Source organism: Pochonia chlamydosporia, chromosome 3, assembly GCF_001653235.2.
Source record: "Pochonia chlamydosporia 170 chromosome 3, whole genome shotgun sequence".
NCBI classification, from domain to species: domain Eukaryota; kingdom Fungi; phylum Ascomycota; class Sordariomycetes; order Hypocreales; family Clavicipitaceae; genus Pochonia; species Pochonia chlamydosporia.
Genome location: NC_035792.1, coordinates 3,592,334 through 3,611,069, shown reverse-complemented (window position 1 = coordinate 3,611,069; position 18,736 = coordinate 3,592,334). Strand labels below are relative to the sequence as shown.

Here is an 18,736-nt window from a genome sequence, read left to right as displayed (position 1 = left end):
GCGAGTCTAAATGTTGAGGACGGAGCTGTCAAGTTATGTTATCTATGAGTGGCCGTTCCCCCCGCACCGCACTCTAAAAGTTGACATGGGGTTGAGTGACGAAGCTACTTGACAAGTTATTATTTAGTGGGGGTACTTGCTACTCAGTAACTAGCAACTCAATATATATAGAACAACAACATCGAACTCGCAAGTCTAGCAGGTCCAGATATCCCTGAGAAGACCGTCCAAGCCAGGGTCTCTCTCGCTCCCAAGCTCCCCATACATGTTTCTCCTGCTCAGCCGTCTCCTCTTTACAAAAATGAGATGTAACCATAGGAGAATACAAACGCAGCAGGGGTTGATAACAACAGCACAAAAGACCCAAGTATCCAACACTGTGCGTTTCGCAGGCACCACGACACAACATGCAAGGGCTCCGCAGAAGAATGAAATGCATAATATAAAAGCGCTTATCCGAATATCGTGGTCTGTAAGTCCTGGGTCCTCAGCGGTAATAATATGCAGACATTCGGGAATATTTAGGCTGTATTGTAGTTGGCGCCCAATTTTTATGATGATGTGTCGGCGTTGAACGATGTGATTCTCAATGAAGCACGCCAGGAAGGTAAGAGCACCCCTATAAACGAGATTGGCTACCAGCACTCGGAAACACTCCTCGTCCATTGTCGAGTGAGAACGGCTGCGACTCTCAGAGACGTAGGCTGGTCAATGTGAATGTCGGAATACCCAAGTCTGGTGGTTTATATGCGTGAGTCTGTGTGGATTGGATGACTTCGTATGCTGTAGCACAATTTTCTTTTTATTCTCCGTTTTGGGTTTGGCAATAACTTAATCCCAACCATGCATGTGATGGCTAATTCTTGTCGGAGCGAAAATTTGACAGACTCTACCGTCCATGTTTAAGTAAGAAGGTGAAATGGGTCTGGTATGTTAAGGTTCGACCGCACACCACATGCTAATAATGATGTACATGCTAAAGATACTAAAATTGTATTTTGCAGTTGTTCGCAGTACCGGATAGTTCACTAGAAGCCTCTTAAGGTTGTGTAGTGCCTAGAGCACCATTTTCCGGCCAGGACCTACAAAATGTTCCAAGTAACACATGAGACATTCAGCAACTTATTATTCTGTGCGCTAAGGGTACATAAACGCAAGGTCTACCTGGAACGTACACGCTCGACCCTCGACCTGGACGCATCGACCTGGAGCGATTCAGCAACGCTGCGAACAGTCGGCAGTCAATATTCAAGTAGGACAGTATAGATTCCTCAGCTCCTAATAGGCAACGGCTTCTTCAACCTGATAGCCACCTCATACGCCCGATGAAACCTCACCTCCTCCATAACCCTCGCCGCAATAGCCCCCATATCAACGTCACTCGCCTCCCTGTCCTGCACACCCTCCAATTCCGAGACCAGAGCCTCGCAATCCCAACACCCACACGTGCGGTACTCCTGCGCAAAATGAATCTTATACAGCCCCCTAGACTTGTCAAACCCATCATCCAGCTTCTCCTTCACAATGGTATCATCATGGTTCACGAACCGCCCAGTTATGGCCTTCATCCCCTTGGCATACGCACCCCCCGTACACTGGTGCGTGTGCCAAACAAGGTCAATATCCAAGGTGGGCACTATCGTACCCTTGGGATATAACTTTAGCAGCGTCAAGAAGTTGAGGTACCGCTGTATGCCGCGCCGCAGTGTACCCTCGAGTGCCGGGCTGCGAATCCACATCCTCGCACTCATCTTGTCGACGAATTCGGCCTGGCGGATCACAGCGTCTCGAAGCTGCACTGCTAGTTTCGTGTCTGTCGTGTTGAAGAGGTTGAAGTACTTGCCGTCGAGGCGGGTGCTGCTTGATTTGGAGAAGATGGCGGCGTTGAGACGGGCATCTATGGTGGACTGGTTTTCCCCCTCGAGATGAAACTTTGATAATGTTCTTATGGCGTCTTCATTAGCGGGTATGATTTGAGAGTGCCATGTTTCGAATTGTTCAAATAGATTGGCGGGCATGTTGGTGAGTCGCTCGTACGCATTGCTGGCATGTTTGTCGATGGTGAGTGTCCAGTTTCTGTTATCGATTGCTTGGTGAACCAGCTTCCAAGGCATGCGTATTTGATACAGGATGTGATTTTGGCAGTGGTCCATGTACAGTCGTGGGTTTAGCATGAATGAGTGCCAAATCATGAGGATATCCAGCGGCGGCAGGTACTGCAACATACGTAGACCGTTCACAACGACCGTCATATAATCCTTATTTTCTTCTAGGATCCGCAGCCAGTGGAGGAAGCGAACGGCCGCAAATTCCAGATACTTGGGCCACTTGACCTGTCTTCTTGTCCAGAGCGTGTCGTCCCTGAGCGTCTTGTGATCCCCATTGTAGCCAGTCTTCTCCGTGCGATTAGGCTGAATCACAAACGACGCATCTATCTCCTTGGACATGAGTATCTTTTGCCGGATGACATAGAATACCTCGAGCAGCTCTAAATGAGTCGCACAAGCGGCGGCGACGGGGAGACGGCGCGGATTGACTGGCTCGTCTGTCAGGTTTTGTGCAAAGTCGAATATCGCGGGTGATGGAATTTGCACTTCATCTTCGGGTTTTGCTGCCGTTGCGTAGGGTTTGAAGCTGAAGCCGCTGGATAGTGATCTGATGGAAGTTTTACCGAATGTGTGTACTTGGTCTCGTGTCTTTTTGCATTCGAGGGCCATTGTGAGTGAACCTTGCGCAAAACACGATGCTATGTGTGATGCATACAAAAGTCTAACAGTATTGCTATTTTCTTTTCTTAAAGTTTGAATCTCTATTTTCCGTTGATAGTACGATTTCCAACTGAAATGCACAAATTCAGCCTGACGATCCCCCCCAACGGCAGTCTGGCAGAGGCTGAATCAATAGCGCCGATATCATGCATGCAATCCGCCTCACTCAAATTGCTCGCCTCAATTAACCATCCCTGGCTCAATGGCGGATTTGTTTCCGCTATGAAGCTGCGACTGTGCTACCTGAGCTCACATCTAAACAAACGACCTCAACCCGGTGCCAGCATCTCGTCCCTTCAGCAGGCAGCATGATCAACAAAATATGGACAAAACTGCAACCATCGGGTCGCTCACCAGCGCAGCCATCTTCAGTACCGGCGTCGTAATAGCCATCGCCAACTCAATCAGGATCAAAACCGCTGAAGGCGCACCGTGGTGGCGCTTCTGGAGTCTAATCCCACACGGTATATACGGCGGTTTTGCTATACAAGCAGCATTTCACACGAGATATGATAGCAATGGAATGCAATCGAAGCTTGGGCCGATATTCGTGAGCCAGAGTATACATGGGATGGCGGCAAGTCTACTTATACCATTTGCGTGTTATGTTGGCAATCTAATAAGTTTCCCAGGGCATCCTTCTATTACCATGGACACTAGCCGTGAAAGCTTTGTGCAAGAAACTGAAAAACAACACCGCCTGGCCGCATTCATTGGAATGGGGAGCCAAACAACGCAGCAGTGGCTTCCTTTACATCTTTCTCATTGATGCCAGTTTTCTGGCGTGTATACTCGCTGCGATTATTTACGGCACATATTTTACACCATGGACATTTAATACTTGTTCTTTGTACATGGCGTATGATCAGTGGCCGCCGGTTATCAGCGATGCCAGCTTCCAAGATCAGTGTCGAAGAGGGACGGCGATACAAGCACTCGGAATTATTAATTTGTAAGCTCACCTGGACTATCAATACAAGTTTTGCAAAGTGCTGACTTTCAAAGCGCATTATTAGCCTGCAACACCGTCCTCATAGTCCCCCTAATTTCCATGCCCAGCCCGCTCCGAGTCCCAATCTTCTTCCTCTCTCGGGCCGTAATGCTACGCAGAAGGGCTCCCAAACAGCGAGACTACTGGTACGACCTGGAGAAAATGCCCCTCCGAGAAAAGGAGGACCACGAGCCCTCTGTACTACAACATCTACTGCCATCAGACCGCATCGCCAGAGTCTTGTACACCCACTTACACGTCGATGACGTATCAAACATGTCACAAACATCAAAGGCAATGCGCATTGCAATATTCTCAAATAGTCGACAAGGCAGAGATGAGCGAATCGAAATGATATGCGAGAACGCGTGTACAAAGGGAGAGAAACATGAATGCTGGGCCTGCACCAAGGTCATATGCAATGTACGTACTTCCAAACTATGCCCAGATGAGCATTATTAACAAGTTGCAGGGCTGTATGACTGCACAACATGTTCCACTCCCTCGCACAAGAGATCACCTGCAGACTTGTTTCGCCCTCTGTACAAAATGCTATGTCCGTAGGCCGGCGGCTATGCCTGCTCCATTCTCAGCAACCTGGGACCCTCATAATTTGGCGACGCAGCATTTCAATTGTGCTGCAGGTTCGGATGCCCTGAAAACAAAGACGACTACTTTTCAGGTATGTGTGTGTCGGTCCTGTGCAAAGTTGAGTCCGAATGAGCTGCAGGCGCGGAGGGAGGAGAGGGATGAAGTTGCTCTTAAAGCAACGCTACGTAGACGGATAAGGTGTTTTAGATGTGAGAAGGCACTTACGAGTAAGAAGAGAAGGTGGTGGGTTTGCGCACAGGGTCCCCATGAGTGTCACTGGGCTGGACATGAAGCATGATAGAGAAGAATATACTGGACTCTTTATCAACACAGTACAGTTTCGGCTCCTAGATATGTGAAATATGTCAAAACATGCTGCTATCAACCACACCCGCCACACCCTCCTCCGCAACCACTCCCGCAACCACTTCCACAGGAACTAACACAACCTGAACCACATGTATCATTGCCACCGGCCTGACATCCGTGGGCACATCCAGCGGCAACAGCACCACAAACAAACCCTCCACAGCCGCCACAGCCGCCTCCATCCGAGTCACTTGTATCGTCTTTGATATCTATTCTCGTAGCTCGCCAGTCTCTGAGAGTCTCGTACGCTTTGATACGTAACGGAAGCGACAGTGAAGCCCAATCCGCCACAAAATACTGATGGTATGCACCCTTTTCAAAGTGGTGACTGAAGGGTTGAGCCCGATGAATACCCCCGAGCTTCAGTCTATCTTTGCGCTCATCTTCTTGGTCCTGGAGCCAAGATGTGGACTCTCGAAACTGGGAGCACTTGGCCATGGCAACGACAGCGGCTAGTAATGAGTCTTGTGCTAGGAGTACGTTTAAACGGTTTTGAAACCATTCAATGTCACTCATGTGGCCAGGAGCGATTCTGCTGTGGTCGTTTGTGCCATCTTTATCCGGGGAGAGGTTACGAAGCGGATGTCGTGGATACAACTCACGCCCTCTGGCTAAATGCAGAGATATAATAGACCAGGAATCGAAAGGGAATGCCAATACATGCTTTGAGATATTGCAGTTGCCGCAACGAATAGGATACCGACCGTAGGCTTCCGTGCAATCCCAGGGAAATATATCTTGGTAGCGGTAGATTGGCCCTTCGAAACCGCCCCAGTCGTACCAGTACTCAGCTAGGGTGTCTATTATGTCGGATTCGTCATGTCGGCCATATCGAAACTTCAATAAATATTCCTCTGTCAAGCCGTTAGGGACATCGTACTTGGATTTTGCTTTGTATTGAACATAGGCACCTGGCCGACAAACAAAGCTCATCAGGTACATTGGCAGAGGGGAAGTTTTGCTGTGTTTCTTCGAATTCGATTCCAGTGGTGCAAACAGCGATCCGAATAAAGCACGATCAATCAAACTGTCACAAAAGTTCTGACAATTATTTGACTGAAAGTTCCATCGTAGCTTGATGTCAGGATCGAGCAGCCGCTTTGCAATATTTGATAGGTACGCCTCAATTCTCGAGGACAGGTATGTCTTGATCTTGGCGAGCAACTTTTCGACGCTGTGATCCAGAAGCTTCGTTTTTTGATCGGCTGTGATGCCTTCATCTACCAAATGGAGGCTCTCTTCAATTAGTAAATCTATGATTTCGTTTTCACGTCCGATATCAAAGAGGCCACAAAATGCGCCACCGACAATTTGCTTCATCATTGCCTTATATCTCTTCAAGGGGCGTGGGCGATACTGCGAGTACAAGTGACGGTCGGACGACCCCGTAAGAAGCAGACTGTATTGATGATCAACTTTTGAATCGAGTAGCACTTGGAGTTGAGGCGAGTCTCGAGTCGTTAGAAGCACACCGCCCCCAGTACTGTTTGTGCAATCTTAGTTATCCGAGAACCATTAATCCTAATGTATCAACGGAGTTCACTTACTTTTCGACACCATTCTCAATCACCACAGGGCCAATCCTCAGGGCCATATGCACATTCCCATAGGGGTACTTTTCTGTAATAGATCGCAAAAATATTGGCACATCTTCCGGTGACCCTGTTGTCACGCCAAAAGAAGAGCCAAATTCTGGCCGAGAGGATGTGTTGATATTTTTCAGTTTCATCGGACGGTTATCATCCTTAACGACACCCATCTCTTCACGCCTAACAGCTTCAAGTGTCGTCGAACCTTCTGTCTTCATTCTGGTAGCGGCGTACTTGGCCTCAGCAACCATGTCAGTCAACTCAAACAGTCCACAATTGACCTTCCCCCTCCCTCCCTGGACATGATGGGAGTTTGAGTCGGTAGTCAGCGGCCACAAAGGCAACAATCTCCCATCCTGATCTCTTCGACGAACCATGGTGCAGTTACATATTTTGCGACTCATTTTGGGATGGATAGACTTTGCCAAACAACAAGTCTTGTACTCCTTGGCAAAGTCAGGTTGGCCGAAATGGTTGGTCCGGTAACAGTCCTCGCAAACAACCATCTCTTCTTTTTGAACGTTGGTGAAAGTGGCCCCTCGAACGACCTTATGGCACTCAAAACACCGCTGGGATGACATTATTGGCATTTGAGATTGGTCTACTGACGGCACCGTGAGCTGAGGTGGAGCTGGTCGTCTCCAGAATGTCATAAACTTCTCGGGCTCCCGATACTCAATTACTTTGTCAATGTCCAAGAACTGTGCTGATTGAAGAAGCACACGAGCTCGTCTCCTCAGAATGGTAGGGATATCACGCGATCCCAGAGTGTCTCTGATGGCGGCTTTGACCTGGTTGCTCTTCATCTCTGCGAACATATCGAGGCCACGAGACCGCATTGCTTCCTCATACGAAGGCGGAACATCTTTCTCTTCGCCTTCTGCATCGAAATTTCTCGTGTAGAACCTGTTTGAGCCATCACTGACTTGGTGGAGAAAGGTATCATAGCCGTGTATGAGTAAGTCGTCTTCGTCAGGGAGCAGAGTAGATGCAAACTCTGGATTTTGGTGCCATTTTCGTAGGGTGAGAAGAATGTGAGGTAGTTCACGCCTTACTCCAGCCCAATACAGCTCTAATAACTTATGCTCAAGGTGCACAGCTGCTGGTCCAATATCCGTCCGGGGAAGAGGAGGTGCTGATGTGACATGGCTTCCGCTTGTGCTGGTGGAAGAGGTTGGCAGGCGGGAATTTGGTGAAAGCCATGACGGCAGTTGCACCATTGCGAATTGACTTTTACTACAGGTTGTTTGATTACTTAGATGTTGTTTGCGATCAGATGTTGCAGTAGATCATTTTTTGACAAGATATCCCATAGGGACGCTCAGAATATGAGGCTCTGTGGTACAAGGGGACGGCCATTATTCCGCATTGATGTGGCTGTCGCCAATACAGCCTATGACTGCCGTGTGTGCATATTACTTCGCGAACATGGGTGAAAGAGACGATACTTGTAACACCCATGCGGGTCGGTAATGGCGACCTGTGATTTGTTCGTGTGTAAATGTCAAACGACATGGAAATAGGACGAGAGGCACAAGATACGCGAGGTAGAAGTGGTCATGTGGCTTCTGACCGGGCCGCCCGCCTCATCATTGAATTGACATGGCCAGAAAAATGCCTTGCGCTTATTTGGGAAGGAGCTGATCTGGCGGGGTGCAACAGCTCTTGGTACAACAGAAGAACATTGTTAGCCTCACTCATCGGATGGATTTTTTTTTTTGTTTCAAACGTGTTGTTTCAAAGACGTGGTTTGGTAAACATATGCAATGCAAACCTTTTGTCATTGCCGTAGACATGCAGCAATGAGAAGTCCAGGTTGGGTTGGTGAATTTGATGATGTAAGTGCCCAGGCACCTGTATTCCAAGATTTTTCCGTCCAAACACGATGAAAGTTTGTTGGCCGGGTTTCCAAACATGTAAAAATAGGGGGTTGTTTATTCTACTTTCATCTAAAATCTATCCCTATTCTCGGTGAGCAGGTTTTGCAATTTCATAATTAGACCAAAGCGGGAGAGTGTACCCAGCTGTTTCAATCCACACCATAGGATCCTTGGTCAATCTGACTCTGCCAGCAAAATGACGTCTGGTGGTGCTCGCCTGCCAGACGGGCATCTCAATGCCCACATGCTGCTTCATCAACCCTCCAGACTTCATCGCCCAGAAATACACACCGTTGACTCCAGTGGCATCGATCCTCCCAGGCACAGTTTCAATTCCATTGGTAAAAATCAATGTTGGGAACACGCCATTCAAGACGCAACGGCGGCCTCTGATCGAGGTCAAGTGGTGGATGCTAGTTGCTGTCCACGTCAGTTCATACGTTGCGTTGCCCGGCTTCTCCGCCCGTTCAATGTTCCCTGCTTCTTCCACACACACCAGAATCCCTTGCTCTCCTTCCCCAGCCCTACAGGTCGCCAACCAATTGACATGGCTCCTCACCGTACCTGAAAATGTGCTGCGTAAGAGCTGACGAGCTATCTTCACCCAGATGTCATCACTTCGACAATGTGCAAACGCTCGGGGATTGATTAAAGTCGCTTGCTCTGCTCCATATCGAATTGGTCCTTAACCGCAAGAGGTCCAGACGTCATTCACGACCGATTACTTCGCTCTCTCACTATCAAGAGCCAAGAGTCAAGACTCATCGACACCGTGCACTCTCCAACACCAGCAGCCATGGACAGCTTCTCACCTGCATCGCTCTACTCCCTCTGCTCCGCCATAAAGCAACATGCAGTCTCCAGCACCACGGAAGTCCAGAGTTTACTTCAGTCAATCCGTCAAAGCAATGAGCAAACACAGCAAATCGCCTCCCTGTCAGCATCATTCAATGCAACCAGTGTCCAATTATCCCACCTGGAGCAAGCACTTCAAGGTGCAGCAGTCATCTCCGTCCGAATGCAGGGCGTTCTTACCGAGAGTCTGAGTTCATGCAATTCGGTTGCTGCTAGACTACATAAGCAATTTATGCGATTGCACATCGAGAATACAAATCAAGTCAATGCCGGTTTCGTAGGCGTTTACCTTGCGGCAATGACGACCTACCAACAGCTGTTTCAGTGTCTTTCTGAGACACTGTCAATGTGAGAACATACTCAGCTCGCAGTCTTTCCGACGTGTACAAGGAGCTGACCTTTCTTTTCCTTCATAGCAATCAAATGGACGGTCAAGATTCTCAACTAAACAGTTTTAGAGCCCAGGAATTGATTCAGCAAGCAGCATCTACATCTCAGGCGACATCACAAACCAACAGCATCTTACTTGACGACAGCACTCCACAGACCAACGATCCAACACTCAAAAACCTTCCACATCGTCCCAAGAATCAGGGCCTGCCACAAGACGAACCACCTCCATATGCGCCAACCGACCCTTCTTCTTCAAATTCCCAATATTTTCCAACGCCGCCGCAGTCCGAGGCTGGACCATCTACTGCACCCCAACCCCAATCCAGCGGCTTCTCCTTCGGCAAGACATTGAAGGCGTTTGCGCAATCGTTCATGCCCAAGCCCGACCCGTTCGTCAATGCCTTGTGCCAAGCTGTAACGAACGGCGACATCCAGCAAATAACAGGACTGCTCTCCCAGGGTATCAATATCGACGGCAGAGGTGAAGAAGGAAACACCCCGTTGCAGTGTGCCATCATCGCAAACCAAGAAGAAGCGGCCGATGTTTTGCTATCGGCTGGCGCAAACTACACCTCATCTGGCGGCTGGGGCCCCAGCATGCCGCCCATGTTCCAAGCCGCTGCCGCTGGCCGTATCGGCATCGCCAAACTGATCATGAATAAAGGCGTCAAAGCAACGGAGGAGAGCATGGTTGGCCAACCGTACTTCGTCGACGTCGTCGGCAGCAACAATCTCGATGGTGTGCGATTCCTCCTTGACTATGGCGCGAAGCCCAACTCAGCCAATATTTCGGGACGACCAGTTATCATCCAAGCGGTCAAGCAAGGCAACGTCGAGCTTGTTAACCTCCTCATCAACTTTGGTGCCAAAGTCAATGCCTCTGACATTACAGGCAGTGGTATCCTCGCAGTAGCCTCAGAGAAAGATGACCTGAGAATGGTCCAGACTCTCCTTGACCATGGGGCCAAACCCGACGGCACAACGGTGTACGGCGTAACCGTTCTTGTTGACGCCATCACCCGCCGACGGCTTGATCTAGCAAGACTCCTCCTCGACAACGGTGCCAAGGGCAAAAAGGACGACGTTTCCGGTCAACCAATCATTCTCTTCGTCATCAAGGACTCCAAAATCAAACCAGAAGACAAAGTCGACCTCGTCCGACGACTACTCGAGAATGGTGCAAACCCCAACGCCAAAGATTCGACTTGGGACACACCTGCACTTTGCTTCGCGCTTGATTCTGGAATCCCTGAACTGGTTGAGCTGTTGCTCGAGCATGGGGCAAAGACCAAAGCAAAGACGAGCTCTGGGGAACCAGTGTTAATATATGCGGTTGACAAAGGCAAAATGGCAGAAGCGAGAATGCTGTTGGAGCACGGCGCAGATGCGAATGGCGCAAACAAGCAAGGAAAGACGCCATTAATGCAGGCTGTCATCAAACAGGATTTGGAACTCATCAAGTTGTTGATGGAGCATGGAGCTGATGTTAATGCCGTGGGGAGCGTGAGCATAGCCAGTTTCGCAGGAGCATTGCGACGAGCAGATATCTTGGATCTGTTGGGTCTTGGGGGAGCGAGTGGCGAGGCCGCACCTCCAGAGTATCAAGCATCAACCAAATCATGATGAAAACACGAAGCACGGAGTGTAGCATGAGAAGTTGAGATACCCAAGATAATGTATAAAAGCAACGCGGTCTATACGCAATATTTTATGTAGTAACAAATAAAATGCCATGATATCATCTAAACTCCCAAGCCAATGCACAAACGCCACACGATGCCACTTATTGTCCCAAGATACTCTTCAACCACCACGCGTGAATGCGGGCATCAGTCGTCAACTCGGGGTGGAAGCTCGTCCCCAGAACATTGCCCTGCTTCACGGCAATGATGTCTCCTGAGTCATCCTTGGTATTGGCCTGCGACACACCAGCCTTCATCTTGTTCACACGGCCCGGCAACTTGGCCAGGACCTGAACATCCTCCCCTGAACCCTTGAGCACCTCCTCCACCACAGGGGCACGAATAAACACGCCTGGGAAGGGAGCGGCGCCCTCACCAAGGAACGGCAAGTCCATGTTAGACTCGAAGCTTTCGATCTGGCGACCAAAGTGGTTGCGGTGGACGCGGACTCCCAAACCGCCGATGAGCTCCTGGCCACCCTTCTTAGTGGCATTTGCTTCGTTGGAGAGGAGGATGAGGCCTGCGCATGTTCCCCAGACAGGTTTCTTTTGGACCCTGTGCATGGTTAGTATTTATTTTGAATTTATAGCGGAGTGAAAGAGAAGTGGAAAGCACGTACTTGACATAGTCTCTTAGAGGTTCAAGTAGACCAGATTGAGCGGCGACAAATGAAATGGTGGTGCTCTCGCCACCGGGGATAATGAGACCATCGCATCTGGCGAGTTCCTGGGCGGTTCGCACCTCGATGGCGTCAACATGGAGTCTGAGTTGCTCTGCGGCTTTGCGCACGAGGTTGATGTGTTCGATGAAGCCGCCCTGTAGGGCCAAAACTCCAATGGTGATGAGAATCATGGTGGCGAACCGACTTTTCTGCTGCTGATAAGGATGCTGAACGCAATGCAAGTGATGGATGCGGACAAGTTCGGTGAGAGAGGAGAGACAAAAAAAATCCGGAAGACACGCCTGGGCTGCGAGAGTCTATGAGATGAGGTGAGTTTGATGGACAGAAAATGAATGAAATCGGTCTGTTTCACAACCGACAAGTTGCGAATGGTACCTGGACCCCGAAGGTGAATGACTGACTAACGAGAACTATCTCATGACTCCATAAAAATTGAGTGACCTAGCGCCCAGTGCCGTGGAGGCGGCGAGAATCGGGACACTGGAGACAGAGACACACAGAGATGGGGATGGGCAGGGGGTCCGCCTTCGGAGGCGGCGATAGAATTTAGAGTACGTACAGAAATCGAGAGAAACAGCAGAGATCCACACATGCGCAATGCCAAAGTTCCAGTTGTCATTGATTCTTGAGTCGACCAGGTACGGAGACTGCCTGCATGCGCTGATGCAAGCACCAACAGCCTGCAGCGGACCATCTCAAAGCAGCTAAAGGCTGCCGGAACTCGCGGCCACGTTTAATGGGGCTGCATCGCCAAGACTGCAAAGGCTTGTCGTTCAATGTTGTGTGACAAGCATTTATTACAGTGTTGCGCATGTCGTCTTGTGCAACCACAGAGAATCGATGGCTTTCGTCACAAGTGGCGCGGCTGGTTGGACAGCGTATCGGGAGAGGCACAAATTTCCAAAACAAAGGTGCACAACGCAGTCTGGCTGATGAAGCGTTAGATGAACCGACGAATAGACGCGAGTGCTAAGACTCCCTCAGGGACGAAATGCGCTCCCTCTCACTACAGGCCACATGCATCTGACCTCAGTGGCTACTGAATGTGCATGGCTAGGGCGCGCCCACGGCAGTACTGTCCTCTTGTATGAGAGTATTGTTGAAGCATCCAAGATCTGTGTGAAATGACGATGGACAAGGAAATCGGACGCAGCGAGAGGGCGCGGCTTGTGTGGTACAACTGTTTTATCGCTGTACCAAGATGTGCATCTCACGATGGCATGTACCGGGATGCGATCAGCAGCGAGACTCCTTCCAGCATACTTGCTCTCATCCGTAACAATGGCAGGCAACCGTTGGCATCACAGTTGGCAAGTAATTAAGTGACACAACGGCGCAGCAACTGGACAACGGCTAGAATGAGATGGACCGAAATCTGCACAGACTACCAGCCATCGTCCAGCGAAGCAATAGTCGAGGCCCGTGATTTTGAATATCGAAAATGTAGGTACCAAGTTGGATAATGCGACAGACAGTGGTACTTTGGTACCTGCTCAACTGTGGGACATCGAGATAGGCACCAACCAACTCGAAGTTGCAGACGCCCTTTAGGTGATCTTGTGCCGACGTCAATCGAGGCCAAGTCAATCTTGGCGATATTGGAATTGCAGTTTTGAGACACACCGACGGTACGGTTTCGGTGTGGCAAACATTGAATGAGTCTTTGTGCCCATTTGACGGATTGGTTGTAGCCAAGACGCTGAAGACAAGTGAGGACAGTGTTTAGAGCTCTGGGGTGCAAATAATAGTTGCATGCATTGACCCTCTGGACTCAACGAGGCGTCAGGCTCTGAAGATTTTGGAGCATGCAGTTGGATTCACGTTGCTGTCGCATGCTTGCTCGGAAGGCGCCAAATTGACTAAAATAGCGGCAATTCACTCCATTATGTCCCCGGACGCTCGAATGGGCAGATCCTATATTCGAATACTGGTTTGCAATGTGAAGCATTGGAGGCGTAAAGTATTCATTATCAATGCCTGTCAAATAGGGCTGAGTGCATGCTCGCAAATGTTCGGTGAATTGCATCGGGATTGAATACCAGAGAAACCCGTCAGCAACACTTCGCGCAGCTCTTGGACATGTCAGACTTCGATGCTCTTCTCGACTCTTCCTCCGTATCCTGTGCTTGTTCGCAGGGCTCCGTCGCCCGATGATTGCCGCCACTACACGCAGCCGGGCGGCCAATCAGTGCAGGTCCTGTTACGATACAAAGTGCCAGCATCTAGGCCTGTGGCGGGGTGGCCTAGGCCCAAGATCATTGATCGGACCAGGGTCCCTTTACGGCACCAGACTCCAGTCAACCGCATTCTTCAAACGAGCCTGGGGACGCTGAGACCGGCGACGGTGGCGGCGTCAACCGCGTGAGATTCTTGTGGTGGTGTCCGCGGGGCCGCATACTTTTTTTGCGATGTTTTTAGTCGCATCTCGTTGGAATACCAGACCTGACCAGCGCTTGCCGCCGGGCTTCGAACTTCGAAAGACACAGGAGGGCGTCGTTGACTGGACTATACGGAGTAGTTAGCAATGGATTACCCAAGTACCCAGACAAGGGAGTTTGCCGTGCTCCGTTGTCGCTTGGTCGCATCTTGTACTCTCCAACTCCTCGAGTCATCTCGGCGCCTTGCCCCAGACATCTGCTCCAAGTGGATATCGCGGTTCTTCGTACTTTCCCAATTCACCTGCTCCGTCTTTTCCCTCCGCCTCGCACCTTCCACTGTGTTAGTCCACGCCTTCCCTGCCCCACCAGCCGGGGCCAGCAACTGTCTGGTCTCTCTGCTGTCCATCCACCATCCATGACCTTGAGGGTCCTGCAAGATGCCCCTCCATCAGTTTACATAACCCCACCATCATTGGCAAAAAAAAAAATTTGGAGGGTAATATATCTCGCCATCTGCCATTCCGTCCCACGAGACCAGCGCTAACTTTTGACTCGGTGACTCGATACTTCTTCTCCTTCTCACTCTCCCCCACAATCGCATTCTGGATATTTATCCTTCTGATACCCCCCAGTCCTTGATCCTCCCATCCGAGACCTTCCACGTACAACACCATCTCACCTATCATCACAATGGCCAACGACACTGCCGCAGCCTCCGCCGCCAATGGCGATGCTCCCAAGTCCACCTTCGCCGTCAAGGCCGGTCTCGCTCAGATGCTCAAGGGCGGCGTCATTATGGACGTGACCAACGCCGAACAAGCCCGTATCGCTGAGGAGGCCGGTGCTTGCGCCGTCATGGCCCTCGAGCGTGTCCCCGCTGACATCCGCAAGGACGGCGGCGTTGCCCGCATGTCCGATCCTACCGTCATCAAAGAGATCCAGGCCGCTGTCACTATCCCCGTCATGGCCAAGGCCCGTATCGGCCACTTCGTTGAATGCCAGGTCCTCGAGGCCCTCGGTGTCGATTACATTGACGAGAGCGAGGTTCTGACCCCCGCCGATGACGAGAGCCACGTTGAGAAGAGCCACTTCAACGCTCCTTTCGTTTGCGGTTGCCGTAACTTGGGCGAGGCTCTTCGCCGTATTGCTGAGGGCGCTGCCATGATCCGAACCAAGGGTGAGGCCGGTACTGGTGATGTTGTCGAGGCTGTCCGCCACATGAAGACTGTCAACAAGCAGATCGCTCAGGCCAAGGCTGCCCTTGCCGAGGGAGGCATCATTCGTGTCCGTGAGATGGCTCGCGAGCTCGAGGTCGATGCTGAGCTTTTGCGCCAGACCGCCGAGCTCGGCCGTCTGCCCGTTGTCAACTTTGCTGCTGGTGGCGTTGCTACGCCTGCCGACGCCGCTCTCATGATGCAACTTGGCTGCGATGGTGTCTTTGTTGGCAGTGGTATCTTCAAGTCTGGCGACCCAGCCAAGCGCGCCAAGGCCATTGTCCAGGCCACCACTCACTTCCGCGATGCCAAGGTCATTGCTGAGGCCAGTACTGGTCTTGGTGAGGCCATGGTTGGTATCAACTGCGACAGCATGAAGCCCGAGGAGAAGCTGGCCACCCGTGGTTGGTAATCAGCGAGAACGAGAACAAGATAATTCACGATCGTCCTTTGGGACAAAACAAAACAATAAGAGAAGGATATGTGACGTATAGACATATATTTTTTGCAAGTTTGGGCAGGCGTTTTGATTGGGGTGTGGACATCTACTTTATGCAATTAAGCAGCCATCACAAGATTCATGGGATCTTGAATGAAGAAAATTGAATGAGCCGAAATGATTTTGGGAATTCTGTCTCGATGTCTTAATTCACTCTAAGTGGCCGTTTACTCAAGGTCACCTCACAAAAGTCCTCAGATGCTGATGCCCTGTGACACCATACATCCTCCTATACATGAACAAAACACGGAAACACGACTATTCTAACATGGATAGGTTTAACTAATTGCTAAGACTAGTCCAACCTCCTCCGTTCATATACACGCAAAATCAAACTATGAAGGTTCATCAATCTTCAACAACTCCGGTGTCGGCTCTCACATATGCACAGCATGCAAGAGTCACAAGAATGGCTCGTCTAGCAACCCCGGTTCAACAGGTCGGTTCCTGCGTTCGGAACAACCCGAAATACACCTTTCCTGATCGGTCTACCATATGGGCAAGTAATGCCATGCTGTGGTTGTGAGACAATATCCATTCCGGGTATGTTCCGCATATGCGTGACATGAAGTGCAGATGTGTATGTTGATTGGATATCCTGCCAGCTTACTATATCCCATAGCTACAGGCATCTCAAGTTTGGTCTCAAATCTTTCATATTTCGGTCTATAGGATATTCAGAGCCAGCTTTGGGAAGTACACCAGCATACCACGTCTGGAATCAACATCAAGCGAGTTTCAGTCCTTCCATCTTTCCATCTGCCCTCCAATCCTGCAAAGTATCAACATACTTCAACACCCCGAGCGGACAAATCGCCCCCCTCATCATCTTCATCCTCTCCTCGGTTGACATCGTTCTCGTCGCGCCCTCCTCGTTGAAATAACTCGGCCCACATATCGCCAAGGGAGCCTGAAAGGTAGCCCGAGTTAGAATCTGGAGTGCCCATGCTTCAGCTGCCTCTGGCACGGCCTCCACAGTTGCTTTCTTCGGATCGTCCGCTCGCTTGATAGTCTCGGAGATGATGTACGCTCCGTGCCGGGCTATGTTTTCAATGGTATACATGAAGTTTCCGCAGGCGGCTGTCTGAGAGGGCCCGGAGAGAATCACATTCGGCATCCAAGGGGTTACAGTGCCGTGGAGAGTAGTTGCGCCGTGTTGAGCCCACAGCCCGGCGAGCGTGTTTCCACGAGCCGACATGGAAATGTTGGCATTGTGACTCGGTTCAGCCATGTTCGTCACGGGGGATCTGTATCCCGTGCTCCAGATAATGACGTCGAGATCGTATTTCTTGCCGCCGGCGACGATGCCATTCGCATTCACGCTCTCTATGCCCTTGGCGTTGGTGTCTACGAGAGAAACGTGAGGCAGGTTGAAAGTAGGGAGGTAGTCGTCGTGGAAGCATGGTCTCTTGCACCAGATGGGATACCAAGCCTTGAGAGCATCCGCTGTCTCCTTATCTTTGACGATGGTGTCGACCCGTTGGCGAACGCGCTCTGCTCGGGGAGCGTCACTAGCAACAGCTTTCCCAATGAGTTCGGGGATGTCCTCCATGGTGTACGGCTTGTCGTGGAGGCCACCGGCGAGATAGCGATAGGACTTAGACTCGCTCCAGCGGTCTTTTACCATGTTCTCTTCCATAGGATGACCAGCCAGCATGCCACACCAGTTTTCGTTTCGAGCCCGCCACCAACCCTTCTTGGAGGTGACTTTCTCCCAGTGCTCTGGGATCATAGAAGCTTGGTCTCGCTCATCCACGGAAGAGGGTGTGCGCTGAAAGACATATAGTTGGTCTGCCCATTGTGCTAGTTGCGGCACGCACTGGACGGCGGTTGCTCCCGTGCCAACAATACCGACTTTCTTACCCTTTAGTTTGGATAGCGTCCAATCAACGGGTGATCCTCCTGAGATGTCATAGTTCCAACGGCCGGTGTGTATCATCTCGCCGGCGAAGCTCTCCAGTCCAGGAATCTTAGGAGTCTTGGGGTGGTTCAGCACACCTCCTGTAATCACGACAAATTGTGCCGTGACAGCCATTTCAAGCGGCTGCTCCTTTGGTCCTCGATCTTGAGTCAAGACTACTTTCCAGCGTTTTTCATCTTCCATCCAGTCATACGAGCGGGCTTGGGTGCGGAAAACCCCCTTGTCAGTTAGATTCCATTTTTCTGCGATGCTGACGATATACTCTCTTATTTCGGGGCCGTACGAGAAGCGGTTCTTTGGCATGTAACCCGTGTCTTCGAGGAGCGGCAAGTAGATGGAACTTTCGACATCAACCATTATACCGGGATATCTGTTCCAGTACCATGTGCCGCCGAAGCCTCCCGCAACATCAACCATACGGATGTCGCTTGGGTTAATACCAGCTTCGACCTGGTACACAGCGTGGAGCAATCCACCAAATCCGGCTCCAAGAATGAGAACTTTGATGTCATCGCTGTCTTTGAGATTTGGCGGTTGCGCATTCAATACGTCGTGGTCGACCCATGGATCCTTGGTGAGTTCCGCGAGTTTCGACACCTCAGATCCAGCGAGCTCGAGATACTGAGCACTCCCATCTTCTCGGAACCGCTTCTCACTTTCCTCGGTGTACTTTTTGAGGAGATCCATGTCCGGAGTGGCGACTGCCTCGTTTGATCCTCCATCTGCCGTCATTTTGGAATATCAAGCCAAATACTCGGGAATGGAGATGATTTGAATGCTGGCTGTCCGGAATAAAAAGAAGCGAGGAGATTTTACACCACGGTATGAAGAGCTTCATCTCTGAACCGCGGGGATATAACAGATCATATATGCATGCAGTACATGGGTCTTCTGAGCACTGGGCAACAGGACGGCCAGTTCTCG

The 18,736-nt window shown here is 50.5% G+C and overlaps 9 protein-coding genes across 9 annotated transcripts; 4 read left to right on the top strand and 5 right to left on the bottom strand.

Moving 5' to 3' along the window:
- Nucleotides 1-1,271: 1,271 nt before the first annotated feature.
- VFPPC_04926 (hypothetical protein) lies at nucleotides 1,272-2,717 on the bottom strand (the record flags this gene model as incomplete). Its single annotated transcript, XM_018284189.1, has 1 exon — nucleotides 1,272-2,717. One exon carries the CDS (start codon nucleotides 2,715-2,717, stop codon nucleotides 1,272-1,274), a length of 1,446 nt encoding a protein of 481 aa, XP_018145575.1.
- A 373-nt stretch (nucleotides 2,718-3,090) lies between these two features.
- VFPPC_04925 (hypothetical protein) lies at nucleotides 3,091-4,025 on the top strand (the record flags this gene model as incomplete). The annotated part of the gene is made up of 3 exons (XM_018284188.1): nucleotides 3,091-3,345; nucleotides 3,401-3,700; nucleotides 3,774-4,025. The coding sequence occupies 3 exons, from the start codon at nucleotides 3,091-3,093 to the stop codon at nucleotides 4,023-4,025; spliced, it is 807 nt and encodes a 268-aa protein (XP_018145574.1).
- Nucleotides 4,026-4,147: 122 nt separating this feature from the next.
- On the top strand, nucleotides 4,148-4,648 carry VFPPC_17674 (hypothetical protein; the record flags this gene model as incomplete). The annotated part of the gene is made up of 2 exons (XM_022429363.1): nucleotides 4,148-4,177; nucleotides 4,232-4,648. The coding sequence occupies 2 exons, from the start codon at nucleotides 4,148-4,150 to the stop codon at nucleotides 4,646-4,648; spliced, it is 447 nt and encodes a 148-aa protein (XP_022285599.1).
- Nucleotides 4,649-4,715: 67 nt separating this feature from the next.
- On the bottom strand, nucleotides 4,716-7,528 carry VFPPC_04924 (hypothetical protein; the record flags this gene model as incomplete). The annotated part of the gene is made up of 3 exons (XM_018284187.1): nucleotides 4,716-4,799; nucleotides 4,870-6,202; nucleotides 6,267-7,528. The coding sequence occupies 3 exons, from the start codon at nucleotides 7,526-7,528 to the stop codon at nucleotides 4,716-4,718; spliced, it is 2,679 nt and encodes an 892-aa protein (XP_018145573.1).
- Nucleotides 7,529-8,270: 742 nt separating this feature from the next.
- Nucleotides 8,271-8,462, bottom strand: VFPPC_04923 (hypothetical protein; the record flags this gene model as incomplete). Its single annotated transcript, XM_018284186.1, has 1 exon — nucleotides 8,271-8,462. One exon carries the CDS (start codon nucleotides 8,460-8,462, stop codon nucleotides 8,271-8,273), a length of 192 nt encoding a protein of 63 aa, XP_018145572.1.
- Nucleotides 8,463-8,984: 522 nt separating this feature from the next.
- Nucleotides 8,985-11,059, top strand: VFPPC_04922 (ankyrin repeat protein; the record flags this gene model as incomplete). Its single annotated transcript, XM_018284185.1, has 2 exons — nucleotides 8,985-9,391; nucleotides 9,460-11,059. The coding sequence occupies 2 exons, from the start codon at nucleotides 8,985-8,987 to the stop codon at nucleotides 11,057-11,059; spliced, it is 2,007 nt and encodes a 668-aa protein (XP_018145571.1).
- A 160-nt stretch (nucleotides 11,060-11,219) lies between these two features.
- VFPPC_04921 (pyridoxine) lies at nucleotides 11,220-11,970 on the bottom strand (the record flags this gene model as incomplete). Its single annotated transcript, XM_018284184.1, has 2 exons — nucleotides 11,220-11,673; nucleotides 11,738-11,970. The coding sequence occupies 2 exons, from the start codon at nucleotides 11,968-11,970 to the stop codon at nucleotides 11,220-11,222; spliced, it is 687 nt and encodes a 228-aa protein (XP_018145570.1).
- A 2,898-nt stretch (nucleotides 11,971-14,868) lies between these two features.
- VFPPC_04919 (pyridoxine biosynthesis protein PDX1) lies at nucleotides 14,869-15,804 on the top strand (the record flags this gene model as incomplete). The annotated part of the gene is made up of 1 exon (XM_018284183.1): nucleotides 14,869-15,804. The coding sequence occupies one exon, from the start codon at nucleotides 14,869-14,871 to the stop codon at nucleotides 15,802-15,804; it is 936 nt and encodes a 311-aa protein (XP_018145569.1).
- An 814-nt stretch (nucleotides 15,805-16,618) lies between these two features.
- VFPPC_04918 (flavin-binding monooxygenase-like family protein) lies at nucleotides 16,619-18,544 on the bottom strand (the record flags this gene model as incomplete). Its single annotated transcript, XM_018284182.1, has 1 exon — nucleotides 16,619-18,544. The coding sequence occupies one exon, from the start codon at nucleotides 18,542-18,544 to the stop codon at nucleotides 16,619-16,621; it is 1,926 nt and encodes a 641-aa protein (XP_018145568.1).
- Between the last annotated feature and the right edge of the window lie 192 nt (nucleotides 18,545-18,736).